This window comes from Gambusia affinis, linkage group LG20 (assembly GCF_019740435.1).
Source record: "Gambusia affinis linkage group LG20, SWU_Gaff_1.0, whole genome shotgun sequence".
Lineage (NCBI taxonomy): Eukaryota > Metazoa > Chordata > Actinopteri > Cyprinodontiformes > Poeciliidae > Gambusia > Gambusia affinis.
The window spans coordinates 14575814-14596347 of NC_057887.1; the positions used below are offsets into that span (position 1 = coordinate 14575814).

General features: G+C 39.1%; 2 protein-coding genes across 5 annotated transcripts in view; both read left to right on the forward strand.

The window, feature by feature from the left end:
* Positions 1 to 3641, forward strand: part of dock1 (dedicator of cytokinesis 1) — a 221114-nt gene extending 217473 nt beyond the window's left edge. For all 4 annotated transcript variants that reach the window (XM_044103786.1, XM_044103787.1, XM_044103788.1 and 1 more), the window contains one exon: positions 2745 to 3641. In XM_044103786.1, the coding sequence (XP_043959721.1) occupies positions 2745 to 2840 (96 nt within the window). In that variant the 3' untranslated portion in view covers positions 2841 to 3641. The remainder of the gene's footprint in view (positions 1 to 2744) is intronic.
* Positions 3642 to 16135: 12494 nt separating this feature from the next.
* On the forward strand, positions 16136 to 18292 carry foxi1 (forkhead box i1). Its single transcript, XM_044103791.1, has 2 exons — positions 16136 to 16963; positions 17086 to 18292. The coding sequence occupies exons 1-2, from the start codon at positions 16366 to 16368 to the stop codon at positions 17562 to 17564; spliced, it is 1077 nt and encodes a 358-aa protein (XP_043959726.1). The 5' UTR covers positions 16136 to 16365; the 3' UTR covers positions 17565 to 18292.
* Positions 18293 to 20534: the final 2242 nt, after the last annotated feature.

A 20534-nucleotide genomic window follows, 5' to 3' on the forward strand; every position in this document is an offset into this window, starting at 1 on the left:
CAGCTGCTAACTTCTTTTTTTCTGCTCGGAGTCACAGAACACTTTAACTTTTTTTAGTCAGTCTTTTTTCCAGGTGCTGAACAAAACAGTTTAGTTTAGTCTTAATTGTCTGCGTTACCTTATTTCTTTTGGTATTTAAATGAATCGAGCCTTACATTTGAACCTTTTTGCTGGTTTTTAGGTTATTTAATTCTAAATATCTAAGTCTTTTATTTATAAAATTTATCAAAGTTCACATAACATGAAAATTTGAATAGGTTGGCAGTAGCACATCCAGAAAGATAATTCTTTTCATCAGTACTTTGCCATTTTAATGAGTTATGAAGCTAACTTCATGTAAAATTCTATTGTATGTTTATTACAATAATTGTTGTTCTTATCAACTTTTGAGACATTTAACTAAAACAATACCGACTGATTATCCATCCATCCATCCATTGTCTATACACCCTTGTCCCTAATGGGGTCGGGAGGGTTGCTGATGCCTATTCCCAGCTGCGTTCCGGACAAGAGGCGGGGTTCACCCTGGACAGGTCACCAGTCTGTCGCAGAAACTGAAGAGTTGATCTCATGAAACACTTTATGTTTCCATTGCCCAGTGTGGGGATGGAACCCACGACCTTGGTTTTACGAGTACCACGCTCCAACCAACTGAGCTAACCAGTCACACACCGACTGATTAATCTGATCAAATAAAAATAACTTCAGCAACCACCTTCTTGTAGATAATCTTTGGACTCTTAAAACCATACATCCTACCACAAACCATAAGCAAATTAAGTTTTGTGTTGTAAGTGAGATCAAAGTGTGTTTAACACAAATATAAAAATATAAAATTGGGACAGTGAGGGAAAACTGACTGGTTTTTGTACTATAAAAGGTTGGGCACAAACCAATCAAAACTGCAAACATATTTCTTACAAACATATATCGGCTCATACGGGGCAGGATGATCCTGTCAGAAGGATGTTGTATATTGACCATACATCAATTCCTATCTGCCAGTGGGATTGTTAGTGCCAACTGCTGCTGTTGGCACCTACTAAGAGAGCATTACATATGCCAGGTTTTCTGCAATACAAGGACATTTCACTCCAACTAAACATCATTTTTATACAACATTTTTATTTACACGTATTGACATAACATTAACTCCTACTTGCTAGAAAGTTTGCTACAGTCCACACATCATGTCGTAACCACCTGGGAGGAGATAAATTGCAGACCAGATGTCATTTAATATCCACCAAGGTCACATTTGCCATCAATCATGCAGCATCTTTTATTGCTAGTAGTATCCTTTTAACTGTACGACTTCATACCCACGAGGAGGACATTTCATGATAACTATATGTAAGTTTGTCAGTATGAACTGACCATATGTCAGGTCATATCCAGGGGGATATTTTGCACCAACCATTTGATAATTCCTACCTGCTTGAGAGATATTTCCTACAAATCACTTTTCAATTCATTCCCTCCAGGGAGACATTTGGTTCTAATTGTGTAACAGTTTGCATCACCAGCAGGATGTATCCTTTTGTCCTTGCATCATTTCATACCACCAGGGGACATTTTATACCAACGACATACCAGTACAGACTGGTGCTATAAACCATGGGTGTCAACCGTGTGTGTCTCCACTTTAGCACACCTGAATCAAATAATTAGGTAATTTGCAAGACTCTAGATAACTTGACTGAGGAGGCGCTTCAGCCATTTGGATCATGTGTGATGGACCCGTGCTATAGACCATGGGTGTCCAGATCCAGTCCTCTAGAACTCGTGTCCTGCCAGTTTTAGATGTGTCGTTGCTACAATACAGCTGATGATGCAAGTTGCCTCCAGTTCTGATGATAAACCATCATTCAATTCAGGTGTGACGAAGTAGAAAAAAAAGACTAAAACCTGCATGAAACCGGTCCTTAAGGATTGACTTTAGACAAAGCCACTGTTTATCAACCTTACTTTGAAAAACCTGCCGTCTGGATGTTTCATACCGACCTCTTGTCACTTCCTCCCCACCAGAGGATGATTTGTACCGGCCATACATCACTATGTAGTCATCAGAGGACGTTTTGTACCAACAACGTGAGAGTTTGCGGCCTTCAAGAGGACCTTTGAATTTGACCTTGCATCAGTTCATATCTACTAGAGAGAAGTTTTGTACTAATCATACATCAGTCTGTGCCTGCCAGGGAACATTTTGTACCAACCACAAGTCACTTCATACCTACTAGAAACATTTGGTACCGACTGTATATCAGTTTGCACATGCCAGAGGGATGTTTTGTAAAAACTGTACATCAGTGCCACTCCACCAGAGAAGTGTCTAACATTATCATTTTCCACTCCAATAAGTCATGTCTAGAAGCATATCCAAGACACTCCACAGGCCCAACTGAATATCAAAACCAATATAAAATGAACCAGTGACTAAAAATAGGTTTATATGTAAAGTTTAAGCATTTTGCTAATTTTTTATATCCCTATTATTCACGAAAATATTTTAAGTAAAGGGTAAATTAAACTGACATGGGATGGTTTAAGTAAGTTGAAAATGAAGTATGAAATGGAATAAATGATAACTTATGTGTAGGAAATGCGGATACAGAATAGCAAAGGGGTACATTGGCTTGGAATCATCAACCTGTCATTTCTCTCTGCATTAAAATATTTCTGAATTAAATTGTTTTGACATGAGAAAAAAATAATTTCGGGGTTTATTTTCTTTTGTTTTGCAGCACATTCCACCTCCTCTTCCTAGCAAGACACCCCCTCCTCCTCCTCCCAAGACCACCAGGAAACAGGCCTCCATCGATTCAGGAATCGTACAGTAAACAAAGACACTGACAGAAAGACCAAACAGCACACTGACAACAAAACAAAAACATCAACAGTAAAACGCTCCCACGGAAAAAGAGAAAGGAAAAAAAAAGGTTGTTTTCCCCCACACATCCCTCGCTCCCCATCCCAGCTTGACAAGATGAATACCTCACCTCCGCCCGCCCCCTCTTATCGTCCTTAAGACTCTCCTTTAGTCTTTCTGTCTCCTGTTTGATGCCGTCTCCAGCAGGGAGCGTGTTTCACAGATGAATAGTCACTGAACTTGTAGATGCAGTCTAGAACCGCCACTTTGCGCTTTTTTTTATCATGACGTGAGATTGTGCTCAGACAAGATAAGCTGGGACCAGCAGCTTCTCAACACTGACCCACTCTCAATTGAATGAGAGCAAAACGTTCATTAAAGCATTATTCTTGTCTCTTTGATATTCCCCCACTATGTACAGAGGTATGTATATATTATGTTATTTTATTTTATTTCAGGTCTCTTTGTATGTGATTTGATCATGAAATTTTTTTTGTATTAACGCATCACTAGATTAGTGCCATTTATATGAAACAAAAAAGGGCCTGTAGGTTTGGATTGACAGAGATTTTGAAGAACCTATCAGAAATTTTATTGGTAAAATATCTGGAGTGCACATCCTGCTAATTCTTATTCCATATATTCCAGCATCATTGTTTAGACCATGTTCCTGATTGCTGTAACCTTGGATTTCAATAACTTTGACTGTTTCCAGTTCACTACTGACATGACTTCTGAATAAACTTTCAAATCTATGTATTTTTAAAAAAGAGAAATGTCTTCCTCATTATCTCTGCCTATGTGAAGAGATGCCAGAAATAGATCTTTGCACTTTCTGGAAGTAAAAAAAAAAAAAGAAGTAGCAGAACAACCTGACAATCTTTATATGCTCTCTCACTTTAACTGAACACTGAGTGGTAAATCTTTCTGCTTCCTTGACTGACAGCTATCACAGCAGTTTCTGCATCAAACATGCATGAGCTCTGTTTTCAGAAAAATGTTACTCGAGTGAAAGTGGAGTTTCCACGTAGCTGGTAAAGCTTGAATCTTAAATTTGCTTCACCTTGAAAAATAATGGAGGAGTGTCTTTGCTACACCAAAGTTTTCTTTTTTATTATTAATGCTTTTCAGTACTAAAAATCTCATTCAAAGCTACTATTGAAGGTTAGGTAAAAAATGTTTTTTAAAGCTTTTCTTTCATTTTTCTTTTACATAACACAGCATACAAGTCAGTCTCTCTTCATGCCATATTTAAGGTGAATTCATGCATAATTTGGGTGGACCCCCATAGGATATCCTGAGCTTAATAAACATAACAATACCACATATTTGTGCAATGAGAAGTAGTTTATTAATATTCGTATTTTTCTGAATTGATGTAATCTTTCTTCAACAATTATTTTACGAAGGTGAGTATAAAGAAAATCAGAATCCAAATCAGGATGAAATGTTTTAAGTTCTACATCACCTAAGGCCTTTTACTAAAGACGGCACCAGGATCTCCTGCAGCTTCATCATCCTGACTGTCATGACAACATGCTCTTTGAACGTTTATCAGTCAAGTCAGACGACATGATGAGAACCAGCACTTCTGGAGTTTTTTGTTCCATTTGTGGCTGGAAGCTGCTGTAAAATTGCTCTCTTGTGCCATCTTTATCTGAACCACCTTTGTAGATTTGGTAAATGCATATTTGGGTCTTATTTTCTGTGTCACAAAACCAGCTGGTGGGACCTTTTTTGAAGTACTTGCCCCAAGTTGCTCCTACTCTCCTACTCTTGTATTCGGCTGACACTTTTTGAGTGGGTGTCTGCCTGAGGGGAAGAAATGCTCCGAATGTAGCATCTGTTATTTGGAGGTGTTTTTATCTCCAGAAGATGTGGCTTTTTGTCCTAATTAGAAACACTGAGCGACACTTTTTCCCCTCTGGTTTTCTTTTTTCTGGAAGGAAGCTGTCATACAAGACCACTTGTAGCTCATAGTCTTTGTGAGTGCATTTTGTCAGGTAGTAAAATGCCTCATTATTGGTAGTTGGTAGTTCACTCTGATCAAAATGCACAGCCATGTGTAGTTTTTACAAATATAAATAAAAAAAACTTTTTTCTAAATTCCTTTACACCAATTACTAAGAGCAATAAATAAACAGCAAATCAATTCTCTTTGTGTAGCTCAGGAGAAAAATGTAATCATATTATTCTACACTTTACTGAATATAAGTTACAGTTTCATGCATCTCAACACTATGTAATACAGACCTTGCTGCTTATCCTTGTACCCAAGGAGTTGGTGGGACTTCATGACATGGTCATGGTGGTTTCGTCCATTTTGAAAGTGCTGGAAGAAAATGAGCCAAACCCAAGTGAAGATGTGACATCTTTCTGCATTATCTGGCTGATTGAACAGAGACTCCTGCTCTATTCTAGTGCTAAAACGCCATTAGATATAATCTGCCGACTGAAGCTCTAACTGGGGATGTACATTTTCTTTGAAAAGGTGAGTTTCATGTTTTGTTTTTTCATTTAAAAAATTTCATTTTAAATTTAGCTAGATAATGATGGCTGTAAATTAATTTTAATAACTGGGTTGTTTCGGAAATGCAAAATGAAATCTTACATCTGACATCTCATTCCCTTGCTGTTAAGATAGCATTATTTCGAATCCACTTATGACTTTTCAAAATGAAAATCTGATACTGTCATTTACTCATAGTGTCTCATTTGAGAGGGATAGATGTATGGTTAAATATCACTTTGTAAGACATTAAGAATGTTAAATGCCAGTGATTTTCTGAACGTTTGTGTATTACTTAAGCTATAAGAGATGTTCCCATTTCATATTTTTTGACATAACCCAAGTTAAGTATTTAAGTAATATATTCTACAAATTGTTCAATTTAAAATTTTTAAGAGGGCAAATGCTTTTCCACAGTTCTGTGTTCGGAATTTGATGGAAATGATATTAAAAAGGAGCTGGGTGAAAGCAAAAGAAAAGCCCGAGGTAAGAAATATAAATGTTAAAAAGTTCATAGAATCCCTTAGAATATATGCTTAATTTTATAAATCTATGTTAAAGATAATTAGAAATTAAAGTGTTAAGTTTTACAATAATAAATTGCAAAATGTGAACAAAAAGTTTGTTTTTTGGGGGGGTTGAGGGGGAGGTTCTAACTACAGATGAGAACATCACAATTTTCCTGGTGACAAAGATGGACATTAACTAAATGTGTAAATCTGATTCAAATATTTGTAAGTACGGATTATTTGTACTCTGGATTATTCTTTCTGTTTTGAAAAAGTTGGTTGGTAGACTTTTCAACTGTGGCAGGTGATGGTTAAATATATTTTTTATTGTTTTTTTATTATGTCACTGTGGGGTCAGAAGGGTCACGGTGGACGATTTTCAGAGCTTCATTACATCCACAGTCATTTAAAGTTGTAGAACAATAAAAGTTGAAGCCCAGAGGCGCCCAATCCTGCTTTTTAAACTACCTTATTGCATTTCAGCTATGTGTCCAGTCACTCCAATCTCTTTGAGAGGGAAATAAAAAGTTTCATCAGTGTTATAATTCACTTATCAAGAATCCCCAGCACATTCCCCGTATCTGGCTTTGCAATTGAAAAGGGATAAGGAGTGAAGCATTTCACCAGTGGTAATATTACATGGTTAACTGGCACCTTTTTCAATAGGCTCTCTGTGATTTGTGCTCAGCCATTATGCTTTAGCCTCTCTCGCTCCTTAAAAGTGGAGGCGAAAGGGAAATAGCCAACTTAATTGAGAGGATTTCTAGACACTTTGCTGGGGGACGGGGGGTGAGAGGGGCTCCTTCTCTTCAGCAAAAACGTATTTACAACGGACTCCATCCTCATCTCATTTGTCATTTCAGCCGGGGATATTGTGTGTGTATTTCCTTTCCCATCCTTCATGACACACTTTCATTTGCTGAGCGGCAGCAAGTGCGCGCGCTTCTCTTTAAATGTCTCTATCGCATAATAAAAGAGGACAACATTTCCATATATCAGCGCACCTGTCTGCTGTGTATTCATGGCTTTTTCCTCCCAAATGGAGTCTAGCTACAGACTCTTGTAATGCACTTTGTTAGCAGTTGCTTTTAAACTTTTCGATCCGGCAGACACTTTCAGGATGTACAGTGACGGCAGAAAAGAATCACTCCGCACGTTCTTTCAATTCTCAGGCTTGTCCTACATTTGTGTGAAGCCCATGTAATTTAATGCTTTGTGGATGTAACTATTACTGCAGTGACAAGTGGTTTTGTGTGTCTGCCAGTTTTGCACGTCTACACACTGAAATCTTTGCCTGCTCGTCTTTACAAAATCGCTCCAATTCAACCAGAAATGTTTGCTGAGAATGTGTGAACGTTAGTTTTTAATTCTTGCCACTGATTCTGGATTCGATTTAGGTCAAATTCAGAATCATCATAAATATGTGCATATTACAGCACATGAATATGGATCCATGTAAACCACTCAGTTGTCGCTCTGGGTGCACATTTAGAGTTGTCATCCCTCTGGAAGGTAAACCTTCATCTTACTCTCAAGTGTTTTGCCTCCTCTTAACAGATTTTCTTCCAAATCCCCCCTTTGTTTAGCTCCATCTACCTTCCCATTAAGTCTGACCAGCGCCATCTGCTGGGAAAGAAAATAATCCCCCACAGCATGATGCTGCCACTACTGTCACTTCTCGAATGATGGGGTTGGGATATTGTGTTATAAGCAAATTCTACTTTAAACTTTGTCATGGATAACCCACTCATAAGCATGAAAGAACCTTAAATTTAGTCCATGTTTGAAAATGTTGTCATTCAATACATCAGTCTGTGCAGGAAAACGCTGGCATTCCTGCCTTTTGTGACCAATATCACTGGACCAATTGGTGTTGTCGTACAGTGGTGAAGAGCTTTATGTAGCTGTCACAGATAGTGTGTTACAGAAACTACAAAAGCCGTGTCTGTCGCAGCAGAGTTGTCAGGAAGTGCCTCAATAAACTGACTGAATGAATTGTGTTCAGTGACGGAGTCAACATGACAAGTGGTTGAGAAGTAAATCTTCTGTCGTCTCGCTGTGAATGCTTCTCCACCTTGCATCTGTACGACTTTTATTCAGTTGAAGTTGAAACTTGGAAACATAAATGGGAGATCCAACCGTAAGCCGGACTGCTGGTGGTCTGCAGGTCTGTTTCCTGGCTCGGAGGATTTCAAATATAAATGCTTTGGATTTCTGAACTGTTGGTTGCACCAACAGTTTTGTTTTTAAAATACTTTTGTAAAAGCCTTTGAAAGAAATACAACTCATTGCACCTGGTAAATTAAACTTCTTATTTATATAAAATGAACATTTAGAAATGTCAAGAACAATGCTAAAGCTCTGATGTGCTTTAATTCTACGTGTTCAAAAATCCTGAAGGAAATGAGACAGAGGCACAGAACAAAACAATGTCATTAAACAAATAACCTCTTTAGATGAGTGTATCCTTCCAGGGTTCATTTTTATTTTCTAGCTCTGATATTGAACATTGTGTCCCTTGTCATGTGGTCTCAGCAAACAGAGGGATCTTTTGTCATTTCTGTTTGACTCAGTCTCTCTAGATCAGTGGTTCTTAATCGGGGTTCGATCGAACCCTAGGGATTTGGTGAGTCGGTCTCATGTGTTTGGCGGAGTCTCCGCCAAACACATGAGACACCCGACTCATTATGTAAATTTGTGATGACACGCCCCGCTTGGCCATCTCGAGTCGAGATCGTCCAGAGTTCTGCATTCTATCCTGCTTCCTTCTTTTCTGTTGCTTTCACAAGTTTTCTACCAGATTTGGGTCCTGGGTCTTTTTTGTCACAGTACTAGTTTAAACTTCACAATTATATCCCTCTGTAGATATAGGCAGGTTTAGCCCAATAGGTCATGTTTTTGTTGAACATTAGCATACATCTGTCTCACTTGGATGGGATATCCTCTCAGTTCTTGTCATTTTGCAGATTAAGGTCATATTCCTGTCCAAGGGGACTTCTTGTTATAACCTGGAATATTCCAGCCTGAGATTATCTTTTAATTGCAGAGACTCTTTACAGATCTTTCCTAGGGGTGCCATTAGCTTTTGAAGGGATTGGAAAAATAACCAGAATGTACAGACATGGGACTAACCTTTATCTGAGCCCTTTAACGCAACTTCTCTGCACTTCTTCAAACTTTTCAGACTCCTGCCTATTGCTTTCTTTTTTCTGACCAAAACTGGGTGTCACATTCAGCTCCTAAAATCAAAGAAAGTTGCCACCACCTGATGACATTTTTGGAGAATTAGATTCGAAGTTTATCCTCGTGTCTGTTTAAAGCTCTGGTTTAGTTTATGGGGGGTTTTTTAAAGAGAAAGAAAGCAAGAGAGAGATGGGAAGCCAAGTGGTGTTGATCTATATTAGCTGAGGCTATTATAAAGCTCAGGGCTTTCCCAGGCAGTCTGACGGATGTGTTGCTAGGAAACTCACCTAGAGATCGGGGGGTGGAGAAGTGGTTTGATGAGAGGGCAGAATTCCCAGCTTGTTGGAGCTTTACATGAAAATAACTAAAAGCTAGCAACATTTTGGCTCAGTGGAGGAGTATTGATCCTAACTTGTTTAATTACATCTATGTAATTAGGTCTCATGTCTATAGTTTCCTCATGTCTGTATTTTATGTATTCCTTTTGTTGTGTGTTTTTTTTTTTTTTTTTTTTTTTTTTTTTCTTGAATTGCTCTAATATAATGATTAAGGACCAAAAGCTCCATTGCATTTTTAACGCACATTTATTTGCAATAATACGTGACAGGATTGGTATCGACAACAGCGTAATAGTTTAGGAAAATTAAACCCTCCACATTCGGATAGTGAACTTCATGACAGACACATTTTTCACTTGTTTCATCGTTCCTTTAAATTCTGACGCTTCTCTATTTCTCGACTCCTGTGAGATTAAAATCAATACACTGATCATATTCTGGGTTTTGATATATTTTACCGCCCAGAAAGCTGCACAGTTTGGCCTGATGGATGTGCTTCGATTTATTGTGCAACGACGTGCCTGTCACCTCTGAGACGATGCTGCCCTCCCCTGGAGAGTGCGGTCACTGCGGCCTTGTCTTTCACATCGCATTTGATGGTGCAACATAAAACTCCGTGATTTTGGCTCCTTGCTGACCAGCAGCAGCAACATTAAGATGCCCTGCAAGGATGTAATCAGGAGCAGAGGTGTAAATCTACCAGGCAGAGGGGTAAATTGGGTTAATGCAACCTGCAGCAGTTAGGCAGGAGTCCCAGCTGCTTGTACTTCAGTCTCGGTTAGTACGCTTTTTCAGGACTAGCAGCCTGACGCCTTCAAGCAGACAGGTTGTCAGGGCAAAACTGTAATTGGTCAAAGGGGAAAACACAGAAAGAAGCATCTAATTGTTAAGACCCACTTTCTCTGGGTTTCACTGTGCAGGTAGAAACCTTTCTTCAGGCGCTTTTCCACATGCAATGTTGGTATTTATGTTGCTGCTTCAAAAGGTCTTAAGGCAAACTTCATCTCCTAGACAAAAAATACTTTTAAGAAAAGAATTTATTCTTTACATGTAAGGTTTATATGGAACAGAACAACAAAGTAGGACATAGTTCTGATGAGGGGAAAAAAAGAATGCAAGGTTTTTAAAATGTTTTATTATACAACATATTAATCACATATTAGTTTTCAGACCTATTTACTTTTATACCCCTAAAGAATAAATAATCACCCACCTCAACCAGGCTTGTTCAACTCCTGTCCTGCTACTGAGTTAAATGGCTGAATTATCTCTTTGGCGAAACATTAAGTTCTGTGGGTACGCTCATGTAACACAGATGATCTTGGCCAAGAGGCCAAAGGTCACAAAGAGTTTTAGTAACTGGAATGATACATGATGAACAGTGAGGAAATTATGGACTGCATAGCTACATTTCAGTCAAAAAATACTTTAGACTTTGCTAAAGGAGCTAGCCACTTGCAACAATTTCATGGAAGGTTGAGTGGAAGAAAAACCCATGGTAGAAAATGGTCAACAAGCAACAGGAATAAATCATTTCCACCCTGAGAAGATTGTGCTTCATAGTTTATTCAAGGGTTCTACGGAAAATTCATAAGACATTAACTCTGGCTGAAGTTAGCTCTTCAGGAGCCATGGATGTATCCAGGGCATCTGCTGTGAAGAAAAATGAGGTGCCAATTTAATTTTTCAGCAGGTTTGGGATCCTTCCCACACTGTCTTCCTGTTTGTTTTCTAGGAAGGACAATGGATGAACATGAAGTCTTTTCTGATGAAGCGTGCTCCATAAACACATCGCCGGTTCCTGCAGGGATGGCGGCGAGGTGCCAGCGATTTTCCCAGTCGTTTTCACTCTCCTGTTTAATTTAAAGCTATTACTCACCTCATGAACTCCTTTAAAGAGCTGAAGACAAAGTGCAAAGCTCAGCTGGAGTTTCTAATGTTTTATGTAGTGGGTTTGTCTTTGCCAATTTTAGGAATGACAACCATTGAGTTCAGAAATAAAGAATTCACAAAAGCCAAACCACAGCAGATTCAAGGCCGGTACAAGAGGAATGTAAATTGTGTGAACAGTCAGCGAAAGCAGTTCTTATTTCTGCATGTAGTTTAATAGTCTTAGGTTGTGTTCTGCATTAAGAATTAAACTGCAGTCCTCTATTCTACTTTATTCCTCCACTGGAGGGAGACAGTGAGCAGAACAAGCCTCTGGCCACTGGAATAATTTGTTTACACAGGCAAAATTAATGACTTTATCTCACCCTCTCCTGATTTTTAATGGCCTTGAGTACATCTAATAGTCCTGTAATTACTTTAAAGCAGTAAACTGTTTGCAGATGTCAAAGTCATACAGCCACACAGTTAAAGCTGAAGCAGTCTGCAGAAAACAAGCCTTATTAACCCAGAGGGCCTTTGTTTATACCAGTGGGAGTTGAGCTCCAATCCTAGTCGTAAAATCCGCTGATACATATAAAACAGAGCAGTGACAGTGCAGCATTTATCCTATCATATACAATAGAGATCTCACATATTTTCAGGCTGAGGGGGGCTTTGATGGCTCTGCATGGCTTTCTGACCTCTCCGTATTTGATTTGATCTCATAAGCAAAAGCTTACGTCACCTGAAAGAGCGTTAGAAAGAGGATCCATGTCAGAGCGTAAGATAAGCACAAAGAAAATGTAGGGACTGACTCAGCCAACCCCCACTTACCTGAATCTTTTACAACAGCAGTGTCTGACTTAAGGACAGGTGTCCCGCAGGTTTTAGATGAGTCCTTTCTCCAGGCTCGACGGGTCACCTATTCCTACAGTGGCCTCAAACTTTTAGAATTTCATATGTTAAACCAACACAAAGTAGTGCATAACTCTAAAGTGGTAAAATATATATATATATATATAAACAAATGTAAACTGATGTATAATTTATATTGAATCCATTTGAATCAAGAATCACTTTTCCCTGCAGTTACAGCAGTCGCTCTTTTTAGATCTATCTAAAGGCAGAAATCTTTGTTCATTGTTATTTATGAAAACTTCTTAAACTCTAAGCCTAAGGCTTGTTAATGCTCAATTTCATTAATGTATTTCTTCTCGGCACTCTTCCATAAAGGACCTGTTGATGGATTCAGCTACCTGAACTGTGGCTCTCTGCAGCTCCTCCAGAGGTACCATCAGCACTCTTAACAGCTTCGCTTACTGATGTGCTCCTTTCCCGGCGTGATGAACAGCGGAGCTCCCCAGTGAGACAGTCATTCAACTCTACAGAGGTAATGAGTCATTCATTTGATTCAGGTGTGTTGAAGAAGGGATGAATCAAAAAGCTGAAGTAACTTTTGAAGACTGGACTTGGGCAAAGAAGCAGCACTCCAAGCTAGATGAAGTGAGTGAGGGTCAGAGGGTGTAGATGAGCAGCATGTCCCTCAAAAAGGAGCCAATAGAGGGGGCCCTTTCCCACAGACAGATAAAAGGTTCTGATGATTAGCTGCTTTCACACTCCCATAATTCACTCTGTTCTTGTAATAGTGAAAAGGGGTTGAAATGTGATACAATGACACCCATTACAGTAAGAAATCATAGAAAGACAAAGAGCCCTATTTTCATGAAAACAAGGTACTTACTTGAGCTGTTTCTGAGCCAGATGTACAGTCAGGAGTAATCCCCAATGCTGGGTGTTAGACACCTACAAGGTTATGTTTCTTTCATCTTGGGGTTAAATGCCACATCCATCCCCCTCCCTGTAGTCCGTTACATTCTGCTGCCATGCACAACTCTCGGTCGGGACAACACCTTGGAGCCAAACGATTACATCAAGGTCATGGAGAGGAGGAATGTTCCCCCGATTAGTGTGTGGGTAGTCCAGCCGCATCCTGCAGGGCAGAGCCCACCACTCGCTAGGATGACTGCAGACTCAATATGTTTTTTGGGGGTTGATAATATAAACTTAAATATGATCCATACAGACGGTAAACATTTATTAAACTCTATAGAGTTATTGTTATGTTAAATTTAAATGCAGAATCATTTATTAAATCTCAGCCATTTCTGCTGCAGATGGTGTCACTGTTCATCAGAAGAGAAAAATGGCTGTTTTGCTTGAGTTTGCTTTCAGATTTGACAGTTTTGAAGAACAAAGAGCTACAAATAATCAAACTGGTGTGGCAGCAGTGAACTGAATTCTCTCTCAGTCAATCAGAACTAGTTGCTTGCTGAGGAGAACAATGTTTGATGCAACAAGACTTTTATTCCATTGGCTGCTCAATAACAAAAGCTTCTTATTGTTAAAAATAATCTTGAATGAGCTGACACTGAAGTAGACCTGTATTATTCTTGTATGTCTCTTGGTTCATATATTATGGCCTAACTCAATGAATTAAATGATTAAATGAGTTAAATTAAATGAATGAATGAATTAAATGAGTCTCCAGCATAATTCTGTTTATCACATGTGAAGTTAATATACTGAAATTGTAGTTCAGTAGGTGAACCAGTTTAAGGCAAACAAATGATGCATCATTTGTATAAAAAATATGTTTTCATACACCTGACCTGGTGACTATTATCTGTTGGTTTGGGGGCCCTGAGTAACTGCTTAGTTTGCTTATGCCTTTGCCTGGCTTCTCCTGAACAAACCAGCTCATTCTTGTATTGCTGATTGCTGCATATAAATTAATGGCTTGTTATAGCAAAATGTTTTTGATATGAAATTACTGTGCCTAATTTTATGGTATATGTTTCAATGACTGGTGTCGCTTCAGTGGAGAGGGAGAAAAAAACATAAAATCAGTGTTAAAATTAAAAGCTCTTTATTACTCAAGGTCAATTTAATGCCATTCAGACCAAGCAGTTTCTTTTTCAGATGATTTGGTCTAACGATAACAACTTCTGTCTTGTCAGAACGTAAAAGCAGAAATTTTAGTGTCATCCAGGTTCCTGCCTGGAATCTACCTGCCTGATTGGATTCATCTCGATTTATGGATAGATATATCCTGGTGGAAAATATTTGTCTGTACAAAAAGTCGTATAGGTCGTTCCTCTTCAGACTTAAAAAAAAAAGTTTTATCAAAAATTGACCTAAACTGAAAAGGCACCAAATCCGAAGTTAACCACCTGAAGATTTGTAGCTGTTGGATCTTCCTTGAGGGGTCAGGGTGAAGGAGTGTTCTGCTCTGTTGACATTAAACCTAAGGAGCCTGTCAGATGTTTGTTGTAAACAAATTTCCCCAAAGATAAAGAGACGCTCCACATACCCAACACAAGCACATTTGTTTGGATCTAACATGGTTAGTCTGATACTTGAGCTTTAAAAGAATGACATGGATACATGACCCTAGCCTCAAACTTGTGTTTTGTTTATTTGTTTTTTTTTAAAAAGAGAAAATCTGTGCATACATCTTTAGTAGTTCACTTGAACCTCCCAAGAAAAGGTGTAAGTATTAATTTATTAAAGGTATTTTTTGTTGTTTATATATCTTCCCTAGAAGGAAGGTCTCTTAATGTTGCATTCATAAGCAACCATGGAAAAAAATCAACTTGCTGGTCAATTTTTTTTTTTTTTTTAAAGCTGAAGGTTCATGGAAACCAGAAACGGTTCCTGCATGAACGGCACTCTGGGTGGGCCCCTGTTTCTGCCATTCCACAAAACCCAAACACAACACCCACTGCTTATGGCAAACAGATTCTGCAGAAAACAAAAACTTTACTAATTTAGTTATCAGAACTAATAAACTGACATGATGTTGCTGGTTTTAATCCCTGCTCTGTCTGTCAGTCACTGTGTCCTTGGGCAATAAAATTAACCCTCCCTGCCTGCTGGTGGTGGTCAGAGGGTCCAGTGGCACTGGTGCAGAGAAGCCTCACCTCTGTCAGTTTGCCCCAGGGCAGCTGCGGCTGCCGTATAGCTAACATGTGTGAAAGGGGCCTCTGGACTTGATAAAGCACTACAGAAGTGCAGACCATTTATCTGTTCATCATAAAATAATCTATAGCTGTTATAAGCACCAATATGCATATCTTTTACACTACTTTGTTGTCATACACAGTTTGTGTGTGTGTGTGAGAGAAAGAGAGAGAAAAAAAGACTAAATAAGCTTTAAGCTTTCGAGAGTCTTTTTCTTTGAATATTTGTGTAACTGTTGCAACCTGTCCCTATGTGAATTCAAGGTTATTTCTGACCTTGAAGGTGCCTCCAAGCAGCAGATAACTGGGCATGTATTTTTTTTAATGAGCACTCAAGAGAATAAAATAGCAGTGCTTCTTCTATTTTTCACCTCTAACATAATCTTTGATATTGATGACATGACTCCTGTGCACAGGACAAGCACTTGTCTGAATCCAAGCTTCTGATTTAGCATTAAATTAAAGGGCTGTTTCACTTTTTGTTTACAGTTATCTGGGTGGTCATTTATTTAAAAACACTTTTGGCTGATTAAACTTTAAATGAATAGATATTTATAATTAATTCTGATGGTGTAAAAGAGCGTTTTCCAAGGTTTTGGCACAAGGTCCACATTAAAGAAAAAAAACATATTTTTTATTCTGTATGCATCTATTTATAGACAAGTCTTTTATTTTTTTATTTTTTTTTTTGCTGGGATCTGTATCTGGCGGTATGAATAGTAAACAAGTGGTTCGCATTCATGGAACAACCTCCACTGTTTCTAAACAACCACTGCCAGGCTTTTGTATGTGCGCAATTACGCACGGTCCTCTTTGAATAGTCTACATAAAGACATAAAGCATGACGCAAAGTGTCAAAACTCTTTGATGGGTGGATTGGTTGAATAAAGACTTGAGGACAACAAGACTGAGCAGAGGGGTGTGTCCAACCAAAAAGTTTTCCTCAATGGGCTACCTGTAGAGGCTCGGGGCGCTGCGCATAAATACTCCCTGTTCAGAGAGTGGCTTCAGTCCTGAGGGAGAGACAGAGAGACGGCACTTGTTTCAGGGACTCTGGTTTGGGTGGATTATGAACGGCTTTGGACACCAGCCTGCCTCCAACCACCAGACCAGCCCCATTCAGCACCACAGCGCCCAGGAGCTCCTGGACATGGCCGTCTACTGCGACAACTACAGCGTGTACCAGCAGAACCTTCACCACCACCCGCAGAGGCCGCCGGCCCACTCCTCCAGCTACGGTCTGAGTGACTACACCTCCCCGTCCGCCAACCCGTACCTATGGCTTAATGGACCGGCCATCAACTCCTCTCCGTACCTCCCTGGGAACAACAGCTCGTCCTACATGCAGCCCGGGTACGGCTCGAACCAGAGACAGTTCCTCCCAACTCCCACCGGGTTCGGTGGCGCCGACCTGGGCTGGCTGTCCATCTCCAGCCAACAGGAGCTCTTCAAGATGGTCAGGCCTCCTTACTCCTACTCTGCCCTGATAGCCATGGCCATCCAGAGCGCACAGGACAAGAAGCTGACTCTGAGTCAGATTTATCAGTATGTGGCTGACAACTTTCCTTTTTATAAGAAGAGCAAAGCTGGGTGGCAGAACTCTATCCGACACAACCTGTCTCTGAATGACTGCTTCAAGAAGGTAGCGAGAGATGAGGACGACCCAGGTGAGTTTACCGAACTAATTCTAACACTTTATACACGTTTTGATTACATTTTTTAATTATTATTTAAAATAAGAATTTGAAATTTGTTCTACATAATGAGAGTGCGTTATTTTTGACTTAAGGAAAGGGAAACTACTGGACTCTGGACCCGAACTGTGAGAAGATGTTCGACAACGGGAACTTCAGACGGAAGAGAAAAAGGAGAACGGATATAAACGGATCTCTCCCAGTCAAATCAGAGGACGCTCCGCATAAACTCTCCGACACCGCCAGCCTGTTGACGCCTTCCCCGTCCAGCCTGCACGGATCTCCGGCCTCCACGGAGCCAAAATCGTCGCCGCCTCCCTCTGCGGAGCACAGCCCCTGTTTCAGCAGCTTCGTGTCGGGCGTCAACTCGTTGCTGGCGGGCAGCGACGGCTCCGGGCCTCCTGGGGGACTGTCTCAGAGCAGGGAGAGCATGTCGGGACTGGGATCCTACTCTCCCTCCTTCTCCCCCCTGAACCCCGACAACAGAATGAACTATTATACATCAGCGCAGAGCCTCTCCAACCACTTCAGCGTAAATAATCTACTCTATAGCCGGGAGGGAACAGAGGTTTAGACTGTTTGTTACTTCTATGGTATGGAGCTCCAAAAGTGCCATATTTGGATAAATAAACAATTACACTGTTTACAACATTTGTGTCAACAAGTAAAACAAACAAACATGTCCACATATTTATTAAATATGGCAATAGTTAGTGTTCATGTTTTACAGAATAACCCGGCTCTAAATGGCAATTTCAATAATTAAAATAAATATCTATAAATTTATCAAATTTGCATTGCACCAAATATGCCTTAGCATCAATCAATCTCCCAATTGATGATTGCATGAAAAAATACATTAACTTATTTCCAGTTTCATTTTAATCAAGATTTTTTGGACTTATTACATTTTGGCACTTTTGGCACTGCTTGTCATAGAAGCCTTCATGTTTTTTATGTAAATATGTCTGGTTAGGATTACCTCATTGCAGCTAACTTGAATGGATTTTACTATAATACCTTTTTACTCAAGTAAAACTACATGTAATTGTATCAGACACAAGTTTGAACTTGCAACATTTTTATTTTTATATAAATGAGGTTCTTCAACTCAGGCCTGATGGGTGCATATTTCATTTGTTTTATTTCTACTTTTCAAATATTATTGTAGCTGCTCATTTTTGTCTTGAAAATGAAGACATCTTTGTACAGAAATTATTTTTGCACAAAAGAAATAAGACAGGACATTTTTTTATATATTTAAACTCACTTGGATGCTTTAATAAAAGTCATTTATTTGACCATCAGTTTTCAGATTACATTTTTTTTCTGAATCTATTTCCAAAATTTCCACTGTACACAAATGTGTATGCAAATAATTTGAAACTTTGCTTATTAAATTCATATTGATAGAAATATTAGTGCTTAAACTATCTTACTAGAGATGGCCATCCTGTCCCAGCTGCTGTATCTTAGTAGGTTTGATCATTTCATTTCTAGGTACAAAACAGAGCATTCTGCTTTTTAGCCATTTCTTTCTTTTTTTTAACCAACCATACATTAATTTGTACACATTAGGTGGTTATTTGCACCTGCTGTTTCCATTTAAATTAATATTCTGAAAAAATGTAGGGAAATGCAATTATGTTACTCCAATAAATACTATCGATCAACATTTTCCAGAGGCACATCCATTTATGAAACCCTATAATGCCTATTTCTGCCCCAACTGAAAACCAGAAGCCCCTCTCTAGCACCAGTTTGGAAACTTTCTGATGGTTTCCTTCTTGGTGCTGCATATTTAGGAGCTTGAACCTTTTCGTGTGGTGGTTTTATAATTGGACAGTGAAATCATCAAAGAACAAAAAGTTATTGACTTCCTTCCCTTTCTGGAGGAAATTTAAATTGAAAGTTAAATTTCAAATATTTTTGTGACCTCCTGCTGAGATGTTTAAATCATAGTTTCAATTTGACCCCAAAATAATACATAAAGATCACGTCTTCAAACAGGTTTTAAGTCCACATATGTAGCAGACTAAATGAACCAGCACACACAAGAGCTTGTCAGGAAACTCAGAGAAAAGTGGCTGGAATTAGGAAGGTGTGTAAGACAGACATTTTCCGCTTGTCACTTCCAATAACCCCAATAACATGCGATCAGACCTTTAAAGTTACTTCAGCAAAGTTCATTTTTTTGCCGGAGCTGGAGGCGCCTGCTAGCCTGTTTAGCCTGAAAATAATTACAAAAAAAAAAAAAAAAACACCCAAAATATTGGGATTCATAATGCTTTTTCTCTCCAAAATGCCTGTAATGTGGGTTTTGTTGTGCTGTTGTTGGGATAGAAACTCCAAATTGGGCCACACAGAGGAAACATTCATGCGATCTAACGCCCTCCTTTGGTTTTATTTCCAAACAACATCCATACGCACGGAATCAAAGCATGTAAACAATGGGAAACACCTCCTAATTGGTTGACAATTGAATGTGCTCAGGCACTCTTTGCTCTGGAAGAAAAGAAAAAATTAATTGACAAGACTTTCTTGCTCGTGGTCAGGGTACAATGGAAGCTGGCAATTGAACAGATCCCCTCCTGGGCTCAAATAAAAATATTACAATCTGAAGATCTGGGAACAAATTATCCCCCTGCCCCACCAGGCCACATTTTGCTCTATTATCAGCGGAGCAAGGCCACGGAGCAGACAAAGAGGATTTTTGTCATCCAGGAGCTGGTTCTCACAGCAACAAGTTTTCTGATGAAAACCTAATCATGTTCAGTGAATAGAGGCCTTTTAGGTCAGATTACCAGCAGGTCCTGAACATTTAGTTGAATTATTCTGTCAGATGTTGACATGGAGAAAGAATCATTTAAAATCAAAATTTCTCACTGAGTGGGCTGCCTGTTAATAATATAAAAATCATTTCACTCTAGATTACCTTCCTTTATATCTGCATTCCAGTGTGAGCAAACTACAAGTTCATACACATGTATTCATTCTGTTCAAACATTTTGCTTAATTTCAACCACAAATCTCAGTGTATTGTATTGGGATTTGATGTGAAAGAGAGACAAAATAGTTCACAGTTGTGACGTGTAGGAAAGATGAAATGTACAGAAAACTCTTCATCTCTGTATTTATATATAAAAATATTAGATTTTTATTTGTAAAGCAAACTCTACTAGCCACACAGACCCCTCTTTACTCTGTGCGGTTTTATTTTGGTCTTTTGTATAAAAATCCCAATAAAACCCATGGACGTATGTGGTTATATACTTTATTTGTCAAGTTAAAATGTCACATTGTAGCCTGTCAAAATTGTGTTTGAAATAATTTAACGTAACAGCTTCAGAGTTACTCCAGAAATGCATGCATGCAGTATTTGACACGCTCCACTCCCTACTACACCCCTACATTTCCAAGATTGATTCATTCCGTTCATTTCTCAGAAACGTAACGCTCCAGTGCCCCAGCTGTGCCTGAAGGGCACAGTCACCTGGCCCACATGAATATCAGTCAGGCCACCATGTCTCAGCACCATGCCTGC